The following is a 21,012-nucleotide window of genomic DNA, read 5'->3' as shown; positions in this document are numbered from 1 at the left end:
GTGAATAAAGTGGTAGCTAGGTTAGAACCTATTTACAACCAAGAGGAAATGAAAGAAGAAGCTCCACAACCTGATTGGCACAAAAACAGTGGCAACCACTTGGTCCAACAATGTATATTCATAATTCAGGGTGGAAACCCATCACCCAAATTTCGAGGTGCCCATACACCAAACCAATTGTAAGTCAACCAGTCTTAACCCAAACAATTCTTTTCTAATTAACAAACAAGTATACGTTGGTTTCTGGGAAGATGCATTCCATTTTTCAGCCAATTTCGCCTTTCCTAATTCCTTACCCGCTCTTTATGTATGCAATGTTATTACTTAAAGAAGAACTTGAATTATTCAAAACTTAAATTTTAATGAAGATCCACCTTAGATTGATCGGACATTTGCTGCAGTGCTAGGGCCTGAATGATCTCATCAGTAGGCCTACTACTAGGCTCGGCCTCATCGTTGTGCGACGCTCTAGCTCTCTTGGGAATATTACCCTCTTCATCAGATCGAGGATTGGCTCGGGTCCTTTTTGGTGCCATGACTTCTATCCTTATTAAAAAGGACCTCTATTAATCATCCAAAAACTTAACCTTTGTATTCAATCTAATTCCTCTTTTTACCCCAACTAAGATTAAATTTGTAGTCCTAGATGTAATTTCTTGACCTAGTAATCTCTTATTTGCTTATATGGGTAAGATAACTCTATCATAGCTTCCTTAAGGGTTTCCTAAGCTCTCTTAATTTTCTTATAAATTCTACATCTTTTTCTTAATTTTCGAATCTTTATTAAGCTTGAAATCTACTTATTTTAGGCGTAATATTTATTATATTCATTATCTCCTGAAGATTGAATTTTCTAAGCTTTATATCAATGGTTTATACTTCTATTAATTTTTCTAAAAACTTTTAACAATAACTTCTATTTATCCCAATTAAGTTTTAGCTTAAAATAAAATTTTTGATCTATTATAATTACTTAAACTAAATAACTAATTATGTTATAATTATCATAGCTAGATTATGATATTTCCTAACTGTGGTAATTACCTTGTAATTATCCAAGTTAGTTATCTAATTTTCTCTTTTAATTTACAATTAAATCAATCTATTTTAGCATAATTAAATAGCTAGATTAAATTCCTGATCATAATCTAATTTTCATGGCTTAAATATGATGTTTACTAACTCTGATAATTATCTTATAGTTATCTAACTTGATTAGCTAATTTTTCCCTTTTATTTGCAGCTAAAACCAGTTTATTTTGGCTTGATTAAATAGCTAGATTAACTTTCTCATCATAAGCCAACTATCACGACTTACTTATGATGTTTAATAACTATGATAATTATCTTATAATTATCTAACTTGATTAGCTAATTTTCCCCTTTTTCAGCTAAAATCAATCTACTTTGGCTTAATTAAATAGCTAAATTAATTTTCTATTCACGAGACAATTATTGTGTGTTTGTAATAGTGTTTCCTAACTATAATAATTATCACATAACTTATCTAAACCCTGCAGAGGAGATCAAGCGAGTCAAGCAACTAATGAGTTTGGTAGAAGAGATCCAAAGGGATCTAGAGCCAGCACCTAGGCAGATCAAGATTATCGACACATTGTTCCCTATGCAAAATCAACCTCACAAAGACCATAGACCACTAGCCATACCTAGTGTCGTCCAAGAAGAAAGTGACTTTAATTTATTGGGAAGTTGGCGTACTTCCTTCTTATTGGAGAGAATGGTTACACAGGGATTACTTGACCCTATCAAAGAAATGGAGATCCCATCTCCCCATGTCAAGGGACTGAAATTGATGGATTTCATGGCTTCAAAAGTTAGAACCACCAACATGTCTAAACTATATGGAGACCCCAAGCTATTCTTAGCTCTTCGAGCTTTCCTCAATGGAGAACTGAAAGTCGGGCTACCACAATTTGCATAGATGGATGGAGCTAGGGAGGTCCCAATAGAGGAGGAACACTTAGATCCACGACTTAGTCTAGATGAGAACTCTGTTGTTGAAATACCTGTTAACAAGTTGGGACAATACTTTGAAGGCGATGAATCCAATGCGACCATACGATTCACTACCAAGGGATTAACTGTGAAGGGAATCCTTGATGGTGGACTGGGGTTAGCATTGTGACTAAAAATTGTTGGGAATCTATGGGAAGATCTCACCTTGGGACTACAAACATAGCGGTAAAGATGGCCAATGGGACTATTGTTAAACCTATTGGGATGCTACATTGTTAAAGCACACTATGTCATTTGAGATGATCTTAGGACGTCCTTTCATGAGGGAAGGAAAAATGGTGCATGACTGGTCTAAAAACCATGTCTACTTGTAGTTTCGAGACTCTGTCAATCGAGTTGATCTTGTAACTGGTCGAGCACATCCTCGAGTTGATCTTGTAACTGGTCGAGCACATCCTCTAGGAAATAGATTTATAATTGATCATAGATCTGATACCACAATTCACTCGGACCCATTGCAGTATTGTTACACGTGTAAAAAGGACACTGATGTTGGGGAAGATTCCCCTTATATGGATGTTCTACCAAGATGACTTAAGTCTGACAATGTGGATTGGGTCCACGTAGCAGCAACCATAGACACTTGGGGAAATAGGGGGACGACCTGGGTAACACCTGAGGCGATGAAATGCCACAACTTGTACCCAAAACATGATAGGAGCAATGCATATAGCTTTTGATGACCTACTAGATGAAGGCTTGACTTTCATTGGAATCAACAACATCTCAAAAGACTATAACCCCACACAATTTAGAGTCAGAATCATCAATTGAAATTGACTCTGAGGACGAAGAATCTAAGTTAAATCTTGGTGTAAATGTGGGGACAAACCATTCAGGGCCCAGTGGTACCCGAGATGACAATCTATCCGGAAGAGGAGAAGACACGAGTAGTGATTCGTTTAGTGACTCTTCATTGGAGATCAGCCATAATTGAAAATTAGATAAGAAGAGTAAGAGATATAAGAGGTGACAATATCAAGAAAATGTGCGTACTAGAATAAATGAAAATAAAGCTACCTCAAAATGGCTTAATTATGTGGGGGCATGTGATGCTCATTGGAAGTTGGTAGATAATTGGGGTGAATACCTTCAAAGTATCATGTGGTGTAGTCCACAACCCATTGACATCACACGATTAGAAGGTATAGAGAAACCAAAGTTAAGCCGTACTATAAGGAGACGACAAAATCGAGAGCTAGCTCAACAAAAAAAGGAAGCAACAGACAAATCACAATCCACAGAACAACAAGACCCCACAGACTTACATCCTGCACCTAATCATTTCAAATCCTACACCATGGAGGAGCATAAGGTTGTGTATACAAAGGCCCAGAGAACACCTATCGATGGAAGTAATGGAGTCTATGACTGTTCAGTGATAGTTAAGGAAATAGAGTTAGCAGACCCAAGTGAGGAGTCCAAACCTCTTTTCATTGCCCAAGATCTGACAGAGACGGAGGAATATGTACTCAAGGAGTTTCTCAAGGAATTCAAGGATATATTTTCTTGGACATATCATGATATGAAAGATGTTCGACCTTCCATGGTGCCCCACACAATCCCCGTGAATAACATGGCTAAACCGGTCCAACAACGACCCTACCCAATGAATCCTAAGTATGCAAAAATTGTTCAAGAAGAGATTGAAAATCTTGTTAAATGCGGATTCATATACCTTATTGAGCACTTAGAATGGGTGCCTCTAATAGTTATTGTGCCAAAAAAGAATGGGAAACTCAGAGTGTGCATGGATCTCAAGAAGGTCAATGCCGCCACTAGGAGAGACCATTACCCCTTTTCATATTCGGAACATGTGCTTGAAAGAGTTGCTGGGAAGGAAGCTTATAGCTTTTTAGATGGGTACTCTGGCTACAATCAAATTACAATTTCACTAGAGGACCAAGCTAAATCTTCTTTTATAATTTGGAGTGTTCGCATTTCGTGTTATGGCTTTTGGCTTAAGCAATGCCTATGCTACCTTGCAAAGATTAATAAACACTACTTTAAGAGAATACTTGAGGGAGTTTTGCGAAGCTTTCTTAGATGACCTTTGTGTTTATTCTTGTTGAAAAGAGCATCTATCATGTTTATGGAAGGTGTTTGAAAAGTGTAAATTGTATCGCATCTCATTAAACCCTTTCAAATGCCAATTTTGGGTTAAACATGGGGTCATTTTAGGGCATATAGTGTGCAAAAATGAGATTTCCACCAATGAGAGCAAAATTAAATCCATTTCCAATTATCCACCACCTACAACTATAAAGGAGTTCAAATGTTCATGGGCCATGTTGGTTATTACGGGCGGTTTACTTTAAAGTTTGCCGATATAGCTCGCCCTTTGTACAAGCTTCTTATTGAGTTCCACTGGACCGCGGAGTGTGACCATGCCTATGAGTTATTAAAAAAGGCCTTAATAAGTGCTCCCATTCTACGAGTGCTCAATTGGAATGTACTTCTTGATGTGCATATTGATGCATCAAACTTTGCTATTGGGTGTGTTCTTGCTCAACCAAGAGAACATAAATTGGACTACCCCATTAGCTTTACAAGTCGTCAATTAAATGTTGCTGAGAGGAACTAAATCACTACAGAGCGAGAGGGTTTAGCTATGATTTACATAGTGAAGAAATTTTGCTACTACCTTCTTGCCAACAAATTTGTTTTCTATGTGGATCATCAAGCATTGTTGTATCTAGTGAATAAACCTTGTTCCACAGGAAGAATGACATGATGGTTATTAATTCTTCTTGAGTTTGATTTTACCGTTGTGGTGAGACCCCTTAAAAGATATGTCATGGTAGATCATTGTGTCGCATACCCAATGGTGAAGCCCCTACTAGAATCGATGATGAATTACCCGATACTTCCCTGTTCCTAGTCGAGACCATGCCTGAATGGAGTGAGAAGATTATGAACCTTTTATTAATGGTTTTCCACCCAAAGAGCTTTGTAAGGATATAGCTCGAAAACTATTAAAGGAATGTGAACCTTATTCTCTAATTGCAGGAACTCTCTACAAGCTAGGGAAGGACGATATTCTTAAAGTATTCTTAGATGTTGTGCTCGTGAGGATGAGTATTTATACATACTACAAGAAGCCCACATGGGTATAGCCGGAGGACATTTTTCAGGGGAACTAATTGCTAGGAAGGTGTTGCAATTAGGCTATTGGTGGCCTACCTTATTCAAAGATGCATCACTTTTCCCAAAAGGGTGTGATGAATGCCAACATTACAAGATCACATAACGAAATGATAAGATGTCCTTACATCCTATTAAAGTGACTCAACCATTTGAAAAATGGGGTTTAGACTTTGTAGACCCAATTAGTCTGGCAGCTCGTAACTCAATCTCAATATATTATTGCTGCACTGACTATGTGACAAAGTAGACGAAAGCCAAGGCGACACACAAAACTGATGCAAGGTCAACTGCTAAGTTTCTCTTTGAGAACATTATTACATGATTTGGTTGTCCCCTTGAGATTGTGTGTGACAATGGTACTCATTTTATAAATGGAGTGATAAAGGAACTCACGACAAAATTCATGATAGCCAATTATAAGTCTACACCTTATTATCCACAAGCAAATGGCCAAGCTGAGAACACTAACAAGACTTTAATTTCTATCTTGACCAAAACAGTGGAAGCTCATAGCACAAATTGGGATCTAAAGCTGAAATCAACTCTATGGACTTATCGTACTGCTTACAAAGTGGCTATTAATTGTACACCATTCAAAATGGTATATGGCCAAGAAAAAATTATCCCATGGGAGTTTGTAATTCCTAGTCTGCAGTGGGTAGCTTCATAAGAAGGTTGGGATGGTAACCTTTAGGTGAGCGTCTATATATCCTTGAGAGGTTAGATGAAGAAAGACAATTGGTTGTGCAAAATGCAGTTGTGGAGAAAGATAGGAGAAAGAAATGGTTTGATCGTCGCTTAAAGAACAAGGATATCAAGGTTGGGGTTAAAATTCTTATGTATGGAGTGCGTAACAAGAAGAAAAAGTTAAAATATGCAAAAAAAGAACCATATAGAGTATGCAAAATCACCCCACAAGGTACCATTCGTGTGGAAACTCTTGATGGAGTTGAAACCATTGGATTCCTCAATGGGAGTAAATTTAAAAGATACTATGATCCTGTAAGCCAAGAGGAGCTATGTGCCATCCCTAAAAAAAAGGCAGCCAAGGCACAAGCAAAATTGAAAAAGATACAAGTTCAAGCTGAGGCTAAGGAGCGATAGCAACATATTAGACGCCAACGAGAGGCCAACCTTGGAGTTACACATGCATTTCAAGTTGAAACAGAGGATGATTGGTTGGACTCTGACACACCTCTATGATATCCTTTTGACTTAAATAGCGCCTATGGGAAAGTGCTATATTATATCTTATTTATATATCTTGTTGGACACATGTGCTAAATATAATTTGCTATCATATGGAGTGTGGTGTCAATTAGGAAAGCCATCTCTATCTGAGAGTACTATCCAAGTCAAGGGTATCAACAAGAAAAAAACTACGATTTTTGGAACTTGACACACTTCTATTAGTTATGACAATGGGGTTGTAGCTCAAGACTTTTTGGTCATGCCTGTTTAAACTATGGAAGGCAATATAAACCTAGGATGCAAGTGGATGTTAGCGACCAAATGTACTATTGATTGAGGGACTGTGAGTGTCAAAACACAAAAACCAACTTTTAGCGTTGCCACTCAAGCGATAGTCCATGAGATATCACCTCCTGAGGAAATACAACCCAAAACATTGCAAGGGTGGTAAGGTACTCTCCCATTGTAAATCCATCACCTAAAACAACATTTCAAGTCAAATCATGGGAGAGTACCTTACCACCCTTGCAACTAGATGAAACGCCTAGGGTGGTGAAAAACTATTGGTCAAAGTCTTCACCCATTACAACTTGGAACAATTGGTTTCAAAATGTGACAACATTGTTCCAAAAGGTATGATCTACCCAAGGAAGGGGAGAGTGTTTGCTGACATCCATCATTCACTTGCTTTCCTCTTTACCTTCCTCCCTAACCTATCAATCTCCCAATCTTAGGGAATGTATATATATAGCCATATACTCAAGAAAACAAAGTAAAAGAGCAAGAGCCACCAAACAAAAAGCTGAAAACCTACAAATTCTAGTACATGATCCAAAAATCATAATAACAGATTATGCACAAGGACACGACCTTTTGACATGACCCTTATAATATTTGCACACTAAACAAAATCTATTGTGTGTATAGATATGGCTAGTACGCTAGGTCATCCACTTCTACCTTGGGTGAGAAGAAACCTCTTTACTTTTCACAAGTGTTTCACATAGTCTACCCGGCACTTGCTTGTGAATGGGGTTTGGTAGATACACTAGCGTGTGAGAAGAATTTTGAGGAATTAGAATGGCTAATGCGTCTCTTGATCACGACTGATCCCTACTTAGTAGAGAACGTCTCTCCAATTGCACAAGCTTACCCTTTTGACCAAGATGACTCTATACGCCTAGTGACATTCTTAGTGAACATATGTGCATCTAATGATGAGAAATATATACATGATTACACGGATGACACGTATAGTCTCACGGATGATGACTTTATTTTTCTTGACGATGACAAGGATAGGGGTTTAGAATTAGGGCTACCCGCCCATCTATTCAATATCCCATTCCCTTGACCCTTTAGGGGAGTGAAACTAATTAGGTTAGGGTTCTTTATGTTGTTTTGATTGTTCTCAATAAAGATTGGTGCCTGTTCCCATTGATGTGCCTCCTAGAGGCATTTCTTGTGTTTTCTAGTGTGTACAGGAATGTGTTGCAGTAGTTGGAATTTTGAACTTCATGCAATCTTTGTTTAGTTAACTCTTTGAATCGAGCGCGATCATCAACACAAACATGTGTTTCTTGTCCATTATCATTGCCTCTTGTTTCTTTAGCATCCATGTTTGTCTGCTTTAATTGTAATTGGTAGCACAATATTTAACAGATTTGCTTTATATTAAATATTAGATTCAATATAATTTTATGTCATAGTCCCTTGTATAGTATTATGAATCAAGAAGTCTGACTAAGCTATTTTTGACCAAGATAGACATTAATGATCTTCTCTTAATACCATGGGAAATGCCTTCCTAATTGTCAATGGTTCCTTTAGGTCCTTAATCCGATACTATGAAGCATTGTGTGCAACGTATTAGTGCTTTCTAGTGGGCTTAATCCCTCTTGACATTTAGTTTAAGTATTATAAAGGGAGTTTACTATTGTGATGAGCCTGCGGGGGTTATGACCCTCCAAAGTTACAAAATTGAAATGCTGTGAAAAATAAACAACAAAAAAAACAAAAGCGCCAAAAATGTAAAATCTTAAGCTCAAAGAGAAATCCGAGCTTGATTTGGTACTTCACTCACATGTATTGCCTATGGTACTAGAGCCCTAGAGGTTCCCAGTGTGGGTGCTTTTCCTTGAAAAGCAAAAAGCCCAATGCATACAAAATAAGCACACACGTTAAAAATTGAATCAATGTGGAAAACACTTTGGGGAGTCAAACAAAGGGAATAATTCAGGCGATTGTTTCATATGCAATTCTTTTTATCGTAGCTTAACTAGAAGGTCTTCTAAGTATAGCCTCTAGTCAGCCCTCAGACATGAAATACTTTGCTCTCGCGATTAAAAAAACTTAATTGACTAGAGAGAATTGAGAAGCTTATCCATGGTATTAATAGTTGACCTCTAGTGTCTCTCGATTGTTAAATTAGCGACCCTACACTTGTTTATTTTTTTATCTTTACAAGTGCTTATGTGTTTGATTATATTACAGTTTAATGTTTATTGCTGAAAAATGTTTAATATTCTATTACCAATCAATTTGTGTGCCTATTCCACTGCATATGCTTTTTAATTGTATATGTTCTATGTGAATGCAATTACTGCCATTTTTGATTGATGTCGTAGAGTTTGAAGAAACCTAAAGACTACAAACTCAGATGCCCTTCCACCTCGACGAACGGGCTTCACTTCACTAGCTTCCGAGGATAGAATCTACATTAGGAAGGGGGCATGTTAACCACTTACGGACACCGTATCACCTTTTACAGACGCCTTATCACTTATTTGAGTCATGGACCGGGTTTGTCGGTCCTATAGGTGCGTAGGTGATCGCCAATGAGATGCGCACCACTTATCCCATTTCTACATGATCGTTGCTATGATCGCCCACTATGGGCATCCATGTGTGAATGGGTCAGATTCATATAAAAGGTCCATTTTGACCTAAAATCTTAATTCTTGATGTGCATGCTAAAGAAGTGCTCTTGCTCTACCTCTACCTTCTTCTCCATCGTGTGCTCACGGGTGTGTGTGTGTGTGTGTGCTTGAGAGAGAGAGAGAGAGAGAGAGAGAGAGAGAGCATTGCGGCGGCATTGGCGGTTGAGCGCGACGGCGGCTCCTTCTTCTTCGCGGCACATGATCCTTCACGATGACAAGCATTGAGCAGTGAGTGACACACCATTGCCCCTTTGAGCTTACTGCAATAGTCTGTTTGTGTGCTTGCAGCCTTTCGAGGCTCGTACACAGCATTCGGCAACTTCCAAGCCTCCGACACGTGCAGTAAAAGCACACAACTGACCATATTCATTGAAAGATTTGAGCAATATTGAACATAATACATTTCTAACTCAAAAAATGACTCTTATTTTTGTAAAATGAAGATTTTTCACGACTTTGTGTTGTTAGCTATTGGGGGTATTAGGTGTCCCAAAACTCAAGAAAGATACAATACATAGTGATCAGTCTATATGCACACTCAAACTTGCCTTTCCATTGCATGTACATTGCCAAAGAATTGATCAAATTGTAAAAGTCGTCTATAAATCTGCATGGCATGATTTTCACAAACAAGCCATAACTTCAAATACATAGAGTATCCATGCATTATAAGCATTGGAAAACCTTTATAATGATAAAGGCTACTTATGTAGCACCTAGAACTCACTAACAGGCTTTTTAGGGTGGTCTATGACCAATTTTATGAAAAATGTGCAAAAACAACACACGTTTTTTGGCATAGTTTAGGTTGGATAGTACTCATATAAAACAATTCTAGAGCTGGAATCCATAACCCAAAAATATTCCAAGCTTTGTTTTGCTCATAAGCCATCTTTGTGGATATCAAACACTCTTCAATAGAGGAGAATAATGCCACCTTCCCTTGGACACACGTGCAATGGTCATGTTTGCAATATGTTTAACTCATGCACACATGTAGTGTAGAACGTGCGCAAACGTGACTATTATCCAATACGTGTAAATAAAGAAATACTTAAGATTAACAACTAAATGTATTGTTTTACATTTTTTTTGTTATTAGACAAAGGATGACGTTCGGTGTGGGACATTTTGATCGACTTGCTTCTTTCTCTCTAGCATTTGTGATATTACAAGATGACTTTCCACATTAAGAGAGAGCGAAGACAAATGTGACTACCAATCGAAATGCAAGGCAAAAATAGCTCGACACTATTGGGTATGCAAGCCCAGTGTGCGTCTAGCCTGTGGGAAACTCCCCTTTATGAAGCATGCAGGTAGCTTCAGTTGGAGTTCAAGTTTTGCATGGCAAGTTTGGCTTTATATATATTGTAAGGTTGTTTACACAAAAGAATAATATCATACATAGCGTGTTTCTGTTCTCTTGCTGTGTCGAATTCTCTCTCTCTCTCTCTCTCTCTCTCTCTCTCTCTCTCTCTCTCTCTCTCTCTCTCTCTCTCTCTCACGTTCTGCACCACCCTTCTCGCCATGGCTTGCCCAAAGTGGCATCCCCCATAGCCTCCTATCAACTGGTATCAGAGCTCCCAGACGAGTCCTAGGCGGGCTAGAAGAGCTTGGCGCTGTTGACGTGCTACAGGCGGACAGGCGTGGTGATCCTTGGCATGCGTGCATATCAAAAGGGGCCTGTTGAAGTGCTGCAAGTGGCGAGCCAGTAGGCAAAGAAAACACAAGCGTCTCAAGAGGGGGCGGCCATAAGCGCAGGGCGCTTCTCAACACGCTGTGTGCTGCGTGATGTAGGCCTTGTTGACGGCAAAGATCAAATCCAACGCAGGCATTTCAAAATGCATGTTGGAAAGGCTCGTAGGTACTTGGAAACGCTTACCTAATGGGACAATATCTCAAAACGCACGCTGTTTAGCCTTTCCATGGGCTGCAAACACCTAGTGCAATTGGAGTTGTTTGCTACAATGAGCTTTTGCTAGCTTCTAGAAACGCTACATGGGATCCAACATCATTATTTGGCAGATGACTCTTGCAGTAGGCGGCCTTATCAACCATGCTCTCCCTCAAGAAGCTATTGTGCCAACAAGCTTGAGCCCTCCTGTTGTGGAGTAAACGTTTGTCCAAAGGAATGAGTTCAATGTGCACAAGTCTATAGTGCATCCTGCAAGAGAATCCATGATACTATTTGGTCGCATTTCAATCTCGTCCTCAGTCAATTAGCTACTGCATACAAAGTTGCAAATTGCTTAGAAAGGTTGTCAATGCAAAAAAAAAAAACCGACAAAATAGATCATTGTATTAGCAACAATTTCCTATCACAGTTTTGTTTTCAATTTTGTCTAGTATCAACACAACCACATAGTTTTTGTTTAAAGCGCTAGCCTTGTATTCTCTCATCATATGTCAGTCATGCTATGATTATAAAAAAAAAACTTGTACGGGTTATAGACAATACCACAAATACAAGTGGTAAGATCACCCTTTTGTTGTTTGGTCGAGTTCTGGTATGTCTCACACTGATGGTTGTTTGAGGGAAGTGCAAACACACCTATGTTATTGTCAAGGGGGGGACTTCTACTCATGGTTTCAGGTGATTGGACTTTGCCATGGTCTGTATCAAGTCCATAGTCAGTGGTTTGGGCTTGAGGGGGGGGGGTTGTGTTGAAGATGATGAAACAGGAAACAGAAGGAAGACAGCAACTCATAGTAGGAAGAAGATGGAGAAGGAGAAGACACAGAGCTTGTGTACGAGATCTCTGTAGTCTCTCTCTCTGTATTAGAATAATTGTATGTATATAAACTCAGAGCTACAAAGCTTATATGAAACCCTAAGAGATAAGGTGTCCTTTCACACCGGATGTCCAGGGGGAAAAACCCAGTGGGAGAAAAGTGCCCCTGGTGAAGCGCGTATACACACTAACACTACTACATGTCTACAAATCCCCCCTGTAGTGATAGTGTGAATCCGTACAAGGTAGCAGATCATCATGTGTATGAGAGTAAGCCCAAAGCTTTTCGGAAAGCTTCAAACTTTTCTCGTGATAACGCCTTCGTAAATAGATCTGCAATGTTATCCTGTGTAGGACAGTAAGTTAGTGTGATCTCCCCTGCATGTAGCCTTTCCCTGACATAGTGGTAGTGAACCTCTATGTGCTTTGTTCTTGCATGAAGTACTGGATTCCTTGCAACTGCCATAGCACTCTGACTGTCAGTGAAAATGGTAGTGGGTGCCTGTTGACACTCACAAAGATCTGCCAATAACCTGCGTATCCATACACAATCAACTGTTGCCGTGAAAGCTGCCCTGTACTCAGCTTCACAAGTTGATGTAGCCACTGTGGGTTGCTTCTTGCTTAGCCAAGATATACATGCATTTCCCAAGAAAAAACAATTTCCACTTGTGGAATGTCGTGTGTCAAAATCACCAGCCCAATCTGAATCGCTGTAACCAAGAAGCTGCATAGAACTGTGCTTTCCATACATATCCCCCCTTGGAAAGAACATGGCAAGATTAGGGGTACCTGAAAGGTAACGAAGTATGCGCTTCACAGCTTGCCAATGATGCATACCTGGGCTGTGCATAAATCTGCTTGCTTGTGAAACCCCAAATTGAATGTCTAGACGAGTGTTGCCTGCCAAATATATCAAGCAACCAACGACTGTTGCATAAGTATGTACATCAAAAGGTTCTCCAGCATCATGCATGCTCAACTTTAATCCAGTTTCTACGGGTGTAGAGATTGGCTTACAATTTTGCATACCAAACTTGTCCAAAATTTTATGCAAATATTTTGCCTGCAACATGTATATGCCATCTTCTGATTGCACAAACTGAATACCCAAGTAATAATGTAGCAAACCAAGATCAGACATCTCAAAGGTTTTTCTCAAAGCATCTTTAAACGCTTCAATTTCATTTGCATTATTGCCTGTAAGAAGCATATCATCCACATAAAGTGTTAGCATAATGAGAACTCCATCTCTCTTTTTGACATACAAAGTACTTTCTGTTGGACTATTTTGAAATCCCTGGCCAATCAAATAAGTATGTATCTTCTCATACCATGCTCTTGGAGCCTGTTTGAGACCATACAAAGCTTTACGCAATCTACATACCTTTTGCTCTTGACCTTTTACAACAAAACCACTTGGTTGAATTACATAAACTTCTTCCTGCAAATCACCATTCAAAAAAGCAGTTTTGATATCCAACTGATGCACTTTCCAACCATGATGAGCAGCAATTGCAACTAGTGATCTAACTGTGGACGCACGAGAAGTAGGAGCAAAGGTTTCATCATAATCTATGCCTTTCTGTTGCGCATAGCCTTTTGCCACAAGCCTTGCTTTGTACCTGTCAACAGTACCATCTTGTTTCCTTTTTACCTTAAAAACCCACTTTGTACCAATAGGCTTTTTAACTGTAGGCAAGTCCACTAGATCCCATGTATGATTCTTATGAATAGAATCAATTTCTTGCTGCATAGCATCTTTCCACTGAACACACTCTAAAGCTTGTTCAAATGAATCAGGCTCATCTGCATCACAAAGAGTGCTAAAGCAAGCCAAATCTACTTGCTCTCTGCCAAAAGTAGTACCAGCACGTGTTTTCCGTGGCAACGGTGCATCCAACTTGCTATCCTGCAAAGTTTTCTGAACCCATTTAGGCAAGGTTCTTTCTTCCCTGAGAACTTCTTGCTCTTCACGCACAATTTCCTCTACATCATGAGGTGTCACATGCTGATCAAAGGATTGATCAAGATTATCAACCTGTTGTGATTCTTGATTCTCCACAAAAGAAGGAAGCAAACCTTCAAATACATCATGTGTCTGCATATGCGGTACATCAAAAGCAACCATAGGTTGAGCAGTAGTTTCTGCAAAAATTACATCACGACTTTCAAAAATCTTGTTTGTAGCAGGATTGTAAAGTCTATAACCTTTACTTCCACTACTGTACCCCACAAATATACATTTGATTGCCTTATCATCAAGCTTTCCACGTAACTGCTGAGGGATGTGAGCATAAGCAAGACAACCAAAAACACGAAGATAACTGACTGAAGGTTTTTTGTCATACCAAGCTTCATATGCAGTAATGGTCTTCAAGGCACGAGTAGGACACCTGTTCAAAACATGTGCTGCACAAGCAACTGCCTCCATCCATAGCTTATGAGGCAAACTCTTAGCCTTGAGCATACATCTAGCTGTCTCCATTAAAGACCTGTTCTTCCTTTCTGCAACACCATTCTGTTGTGGTGTGTATGGCATAGTGCATTGGTGTTTAATGCCTTTCTTTCCCAAAAAATCCTTAAATGCACCTGACATGTATTCACCTCCTCGATCGGTACGAAGAGTCTGTACTTTGCAACCTGTTTCATTTTCAACCATGGCGACATAATGTTGAAAAACTGCAAACACGTCTGACTTTGCTTTGAGTGGATACACCCAACAAAACCTGGAAAAGTCATCAATGAAGGTCACAAAATAAAGGCTGTTTCCTATAGATGGCGTCCTCATAGGACCACATACATCACTGTGTACAAGCTGCAACTTTCGTGTCGCTCTAACTGAACCATCCTGCGAAAATGCAAATCTGTGCATCTTTCCAAGAACGCAACCTTCACATACATGTCTTGGTGGCATCTCCAATAAAGACAAATCATGCACCATATTATGACGTTGTAAAGTCATCAAACTGCCATAACCAACATGCCCAAATCTAGCATGCCACAACTCAGCATCCTGCATGGCCTGAGTCTTTGTTTCTGCAATACATACCTGAATCTGCTTTTCATAACGATCTAGCACAAATAGTCCATTGTCCAGCGTACCTGTAGTGATAAGAGAATAACCATTCTCTCGATCTCGTACAACACATCTGTCATCCTCAAAAATGACCCGAAGACCATTTTTTGCAAGAGAGGATACAGACAACAAATTCTTCTTGATCCCTGGAACATATAAGACATCTGGCAAGCATAAATCTGAACCATCTGAAATGGTAATCAAAATCTTACCAACACCTTTGATTGGATAAGAAGCATTATTTGCACATGCCACCTTCTTTCCTGCTGGAGCTGCATCCAATGAACAAAACAAATCCTTCCTTGAAGTAATATGCCTGGATGCACCACTATCAAAGTACCAAATCATTTGTGTCTTGTCAACACTGTAAGCAGAAAAATTTGAACATACTACAAAAGCATAAGAATCCTGCACAAAGTTTGCAGACTCTTCTTTAGCTGTAGAAGAATCACCAGAAGCTGAAACAACCAAACTTGACTCTTTCTTCTTTTCTTTAGCAATTCGCTTTTTACACTCACTAATGTAGTGACCAGGTTTCTTGCAGTAGTGACATTTACCTTTCTTCTTGGACTTGTCGGAATCACCTTTAGACTTCTCTGGAGACTGTCCTGCACTAGACTTGGAGTGATGAGCACTCTCTTTACCCCTGTTTTTGTTCTGTACAACAAGAGCATGATCCATACCATCCACCTATAAAGACTTGTTCTTACGTGATTGATCCTCCTGCAATAGCAAAGCCACTAACTCTTCAAAATGAAGAGGGTCAGGATTAGCTCGCAAAGACAGAGTCAAAGAAGTCTGAAAAGTCAAATAAGATGGTGGTAGTGAATTGAGTGTTTTGGAAACCAAGTCCTTCTCTGGAATCACTTCATCAATGCTAAGCAATTGCTCTTTAAGATCCCTGATTTTTGTAAGATGCTCGACAATATCGTCACCTTCGTCCATCTGTATTTTGTCAAGTTGTTTCTTCAAAAACTCTATTCTGGCAGCGTTTCTTCCTCCAAACATAGCTTGCAGAGTGTTCCAAGCATCCTCAGAAGTTCTGCAAGATCTGATATGTGGTATGATTGTCCTCTTTATGGTTAAGGCAATCACAGCCATAGCCTGTGCATCTTTAGTATCCCATCTCTTTTGCTCTGGAGTGACTTGTGAGGGTCCTGCACCAACAGCTGCACCACGACCAGGCGTGGCAGGTGCAATGCTACCTGGACGAACTTCATCTCCAGATACATAATCTCACAATCCTTTACCAACCAAAACATTTTTGGCCATAAAAGACCAAAGAGAATAGTTGGTACCATCCAATTTGTCTTCGGATGTAAACGCACCAAAAATCTCTTTCTCCGTAGATTGAGCCATACTGTAGATGCACACAAGAGAGCAAAAGAACCTCCAAGAGATTCACAAATCTCCTCTCCAATCCAAGCAAAACTCTACACAAAATCTCAGCACAAAGCTAAGACAAGCTGCTTCCCAAAAGAACTGTTTACCTGAAGAAAATCTGTCAAAAAGCACACCCTCTTGATCTAAACGCCTCCGAAAAGTAACTTCTGCTACGCTGCTCAGAACAAAATTCTGAGGGCTCGAACGGCTTCGAAAGGGGGGTAAAACCGCAGGTCACCTGCTCAGAATACTCCCGGAACGTCGAGGATGCTCCCACGAACAAATTTTCCGAAAACTGCCTGAAAACTGCGATTGCGCGCGCGGACGCGAAAACGCAAGTAGAGGCTCTGGAAATCACCTCGCTCTGATACCAATTGTTGAAGATGATGAAACAGGAAACAGAAGGAAGACAGCAACTCAGAGTAGGAAGAAGATGGAGAAGGAGAAGACACAGAGCTTGTGTACGAGATCTCTGTAGTCTCTCTCTCTGTATTAGAATAATTGTATGTATATAAACTCAGAGCTACAAAGCTTATATGAAACCCTAAGAGATAAGGTGTCCTTTCACACCGGATGTCCAGGGGGAAAAACCCAGTGGGAGAAAAGTGCCCCTGGTGAAGCGCGTATACACACTAACACTACTACATGTCTACAGGTTGTAGGGTATGCAAGCCCATTGTGCGTCTAGCCTGTGGGAAACTCCCCTTTATGAAGCATGCAGGTAGCTTCAATTGGAGTTCAAGTTTTGCATGGCAAGTTTGGCTTTATATATATTGTAAGGTTGTTTACACACAAGAATAATATCATACATAGCGTGTTTCTGTTCTCTTGCTGTGTCGAATTCTCTCTCTCTCTCTCTCTCTCTCTCTCTCTCGCTCATGTTCTGCACCACCCTTCTCGCCATGGCTTGCCCAAGGTGGCATCCCCCATAGCCTCCTATCAGACACTAGGATACATCATGATACGAATGATAGTGGCTTAGTTGATAAGAACAAATACCATAAAATTACACATAGTACTTGTGTATGCATCCCGATTACTATAGCACTTTTCGTGCACATCGAGTTTCCTCGTTTAAAGAAGAATATGGTTTTGTAGCTTGTGTGGTGTAAAGGATGGTTTTGAAGCTTGGGGAAATATATGTGGTGTGTAGAGAGAGAGAGAGAGAGAGAGAGAGAGAGAGAGAGAGAGAGAGAGAGAGAGAGAGAGAGAGAGAGAGAGAGAGATTTGACGTTGTAAGAGACCTCAAAGATCTTCTGACGTTGTAGGAACAATCCCAGGAGACCTCATAGATCTATCTTACGAGTCTTGAAATCAAGACTTGATACTCGAGGGCAATTTACGACATTTGGGTGATAGAGAGGTTATGCCAGTTTCGAGTCTTGCCCTCCGCTCCTCGCCCCCCCCTTCTCTCTCTCTCTCTCTCTCTCTCTCACACACACACACACACACACACACACACACACACACACACACGAGTTCAAGACACATATCGATCGATCGATCGAGAGGAGGAGGAGGAGATCTCCTCTCTCTCTCACTCTCTCTCTCTCTCTCTCTCACACACACACACACACACAGACACACACACACACACACACACACACACACACACACACACACACACACACACACACGAGTTCAAGACTCGTATCGATCAATCGATCGAGAGAGAAGAAGAAGAGAATTTTTAACGACGTGAAGAGACCTTAAAGATCAATCCGCCGAGAGTTGACCTGAAGACTTGTTAATCAAGAGGGAAATGGCATAACCAATCTACCACACTCAGGTGATAGAAAGGATATACCGTTTTCTATACACACACACACACACACACACACACACGCACGAGAAGAAGAGAGAGAGAGAGAGAGAGCCCTTGTGTCATGTGAATGTAAACGTGAGGAGGCGCTACTGGTCTCTCTAGTTTCTTCCAAGAGCGTCCAGAAGAATCTCGAGACTTTCTGTGCTGCTCTTTATACGCTAGCCATGGCCACGGCAGCCCCAAATCGAAGCCCACCATTTGAATTTTGCGAAGCAGAGCGGACGATTTGCACAGATAGCCTCCATGGCGGCACTCAGCAACGTAGTACTCCCTTCTTCTACAACGGCGAGCTCTTCTTTTCCTTCCGCCACCTCCTGTCGCCTGCGAAACCCCCTTCATTCCCCTTACTTTGTTCGACCTGCTACCTTCCTTGCAGCTGCTAATGGCAACGGCTCCCAGCAAGGAGAGGCTATTCAGCAACGTGGTGGAAGAGACAACAGCTCCATTCAGCAGGGCAGGCGACCTCGGGACACCTCCGTACTCCTTCTTGGTATGCTCCCTTTTGTGTGTGCAAGGGTGTGCATGCACTGTGCTCACATATGTGTGCTTGTGCATGTGTGCGCGTGCGCGTGCGCAAATGTGTTGATTTCAGCAGCCCAGCTGTTGGTGCACATAGATTGATCAAAGCATCATGCGCCTGCCACACATGCGCAAATCAGAGTGCGTAGCAATGCATGTGCACGCATGTGTGTGCACATCGCTACCCACATTATTAATTCCAAGTTTCTGATATCTGCAGACTCATGGGACCCTTTCTCAAGAGGAGGATTGAGGCAAGTGATGGAGACCATGGATCGCCTCTTCTTAGATGATTGGGCCACTGTGCGGAACGGTAGGGGCCGGGTTGGTAGCAAGTCCAGCCCATCAATGCGGGCTCCTTGGGATGTCATTGAGGATGAGGAAGCATTCCACATAAGGGTAGACATGCCTGGTTTCAGCAAGGAGGATGTAAAGGTATCATGCTATGGCCGTTTGCTCTTTTTGTATGTGTTGTGGTCTCGTCGTACCAGTACACGTGCTTGCCTTATGTGTTTGTTTGAGCATGGAACGATTGCATTTAGGATTTTTCTTACGACTTGGTTCCATTTGTCTCGAAATCCCTAGCGATGAAAGTGTGACACTCGCAACATGTGATTGTGTTGTGCAGTATGATTATGAGTGCAGTAAGCCACAAGATTGTGTTATGAAAGGAGAGGGAGGGGAATAAATGTATGCCTGGTGCTTTGCTCCGAGCCCGTGTAACGAAATGATGAGAGATAGGAGTAAAGCATGTCTGATACGTTTTTCTTGGGAACCACCACAATTGGGGATACGCACACAGTGTGCTTGATTTCATAGATGATCTTTGCACGTGGAAGAATGATGCAATGAAAGGATGAGATGGGAGTGCATAGAGATGTGAGTGCATATATCTATGGGAGAGTTTAAGCGCATGTTTTGGTCGAGGCTATTGCATTGGCTGAGTTTTCATGTTGATTTGCTTTGTTTTTCAGGTAGCGGTTGAAGATGGAGTGCTTGTTGTGAGTGCAGAAAGGGATCCCGAAAAAGAGGATTCCCGGTGGGCGGCCAAGAGCTACAGTAAGTTCAAGACGCGACTAGCACTGCCTGAGGATGGACAAGTCGATAAGATAAGTGCTGAGATGAAGAATGGAGTGTTGTTTGTGAGTGTGCCGAAAGTAAAGCCGGAAGATAAAAAGCAAGTCATCAATGTTGACGTCGCCTAATTGTGTTTGGAGCAGCGCGAAAGTCGGAAAAGAAAAGAAAATGGTTTTAGTAGGTTTCTAGCAAAGTTGTTGTTGTACAATGCAAGCTTGTTGTTTTCACTGCCGTCTTGTAATTGCGGACTTTTAGCTTTATTGTTTAATCATGAGTCTCTCTCTCTCTCTCTCTCTCTCTCTCTCTCTCTCTCTCTGCGTGTGGTGCCATAGGGCTCTCTTTGTGTGTGTGGTGCCATAGGGCGTGTTTGACCTCTGGTGATGATAACATGACCCCCCCCCCCCCTCCCCCCCCCCCCCCCCCCCCCCCAACACCAATAAGGCATATTTGACCTCTCTCTCTCTCTCTCTCTCTCTCTCTCTCTCTCTCTCTCTCTCGTGGATCTTGAGTTCAGATCCTCGTCGGATAGATCTTTGAGGTCTCTTGGGATAGTTTCCTACGATGTTAAAATCTTCTCTCAAATGTGGGCTTCTCCAATTAAGAATTTTCTCCAATCAATTGGGAATAGTGGCAAATTGCCTCCCCTCTTATTCCAAATGGCTTAAAAAAAGATATATTCACTAATGTAATGCAAGGACACTAAGAAAACTTTAAAGGGAAAAATAAGTGAAAATATAAATGTATCATTGTGCACTCTACTATCCGGGCACAAAAAGTTTTAACTATTCATTTTTATGGGTCTTTTCATTTCCTAATCTCACACTTGTGCACTTGAGATACTTTGAAAGGTTTTTTTTCCCCGACATTGGGGAGACATAATGCTTCCACTCTTATTGTTTTTTAAGTATGTCCTCTCTATTGCAATAGATAAAATTCGTGTCAGAAAATGAGCTAGGATTGCCAAACAACCTAAGTGTAGCTTGTTTCTTAGTATATTTATATGAACTCCAAAAATTTAAAGTTAAAAAAAGGGCAAATAAGTCACTATTTGGTGAAGCAAAAGCATGAGATATTATGATTGAA

General features: G+C 40.7%; 1 protein-coding gene across 1 annotated transcript; it reads left to right on the top strand.

Annotated features, from left to right (window-relative positions):
• Positions 1-18,496: 18,496 nt before the first annotated feature.
• LOC147450473 (small heat shock protein, chloroplastic-like) lies at positions 18,497-20,200 on the top strand. Its single transcript, XM_086520726.1, has 3 exons — positions 18,497-18,823; positions 19,073-19,287; positions 19,827-20,200. Exons 1-3 carry the CDS (start codon positions 18,577-18,579, stop codon positions 20,055-20,057), a joined length of 693 nt encoding a protein of 230 aa, XP_086376852.1. The 5' UTR covers positions 18,497-18,576; the 3' UTR covers positions 20,058-20,200.
• Positions 20,201-21,012: the final 812 nt, after the last annotated feature.

The sequence above is a fragment of the Adiantum capillus-veneris genome, chromosome 9 (genome assembly GCF_014529385.1).
Source record: "Adiantum capillus-veneris isolate H3 chromosome 9, ASM1452938v2, whole genome shotgun sequence".
In the NCBI taxonomy this organism is placed as follows: Eukaryota; Viridiplantae; Streptophyta; class Polypodiopsida; order Polypodiales; family Pteridaceae; genus Adiantum; species Adiantum capillus-veneris.
The sequence above is the reverse complement of the archived record's forward strand: the minus strand, read 5'-3'. Positions and strand labels throughout refer to the sequence as shown.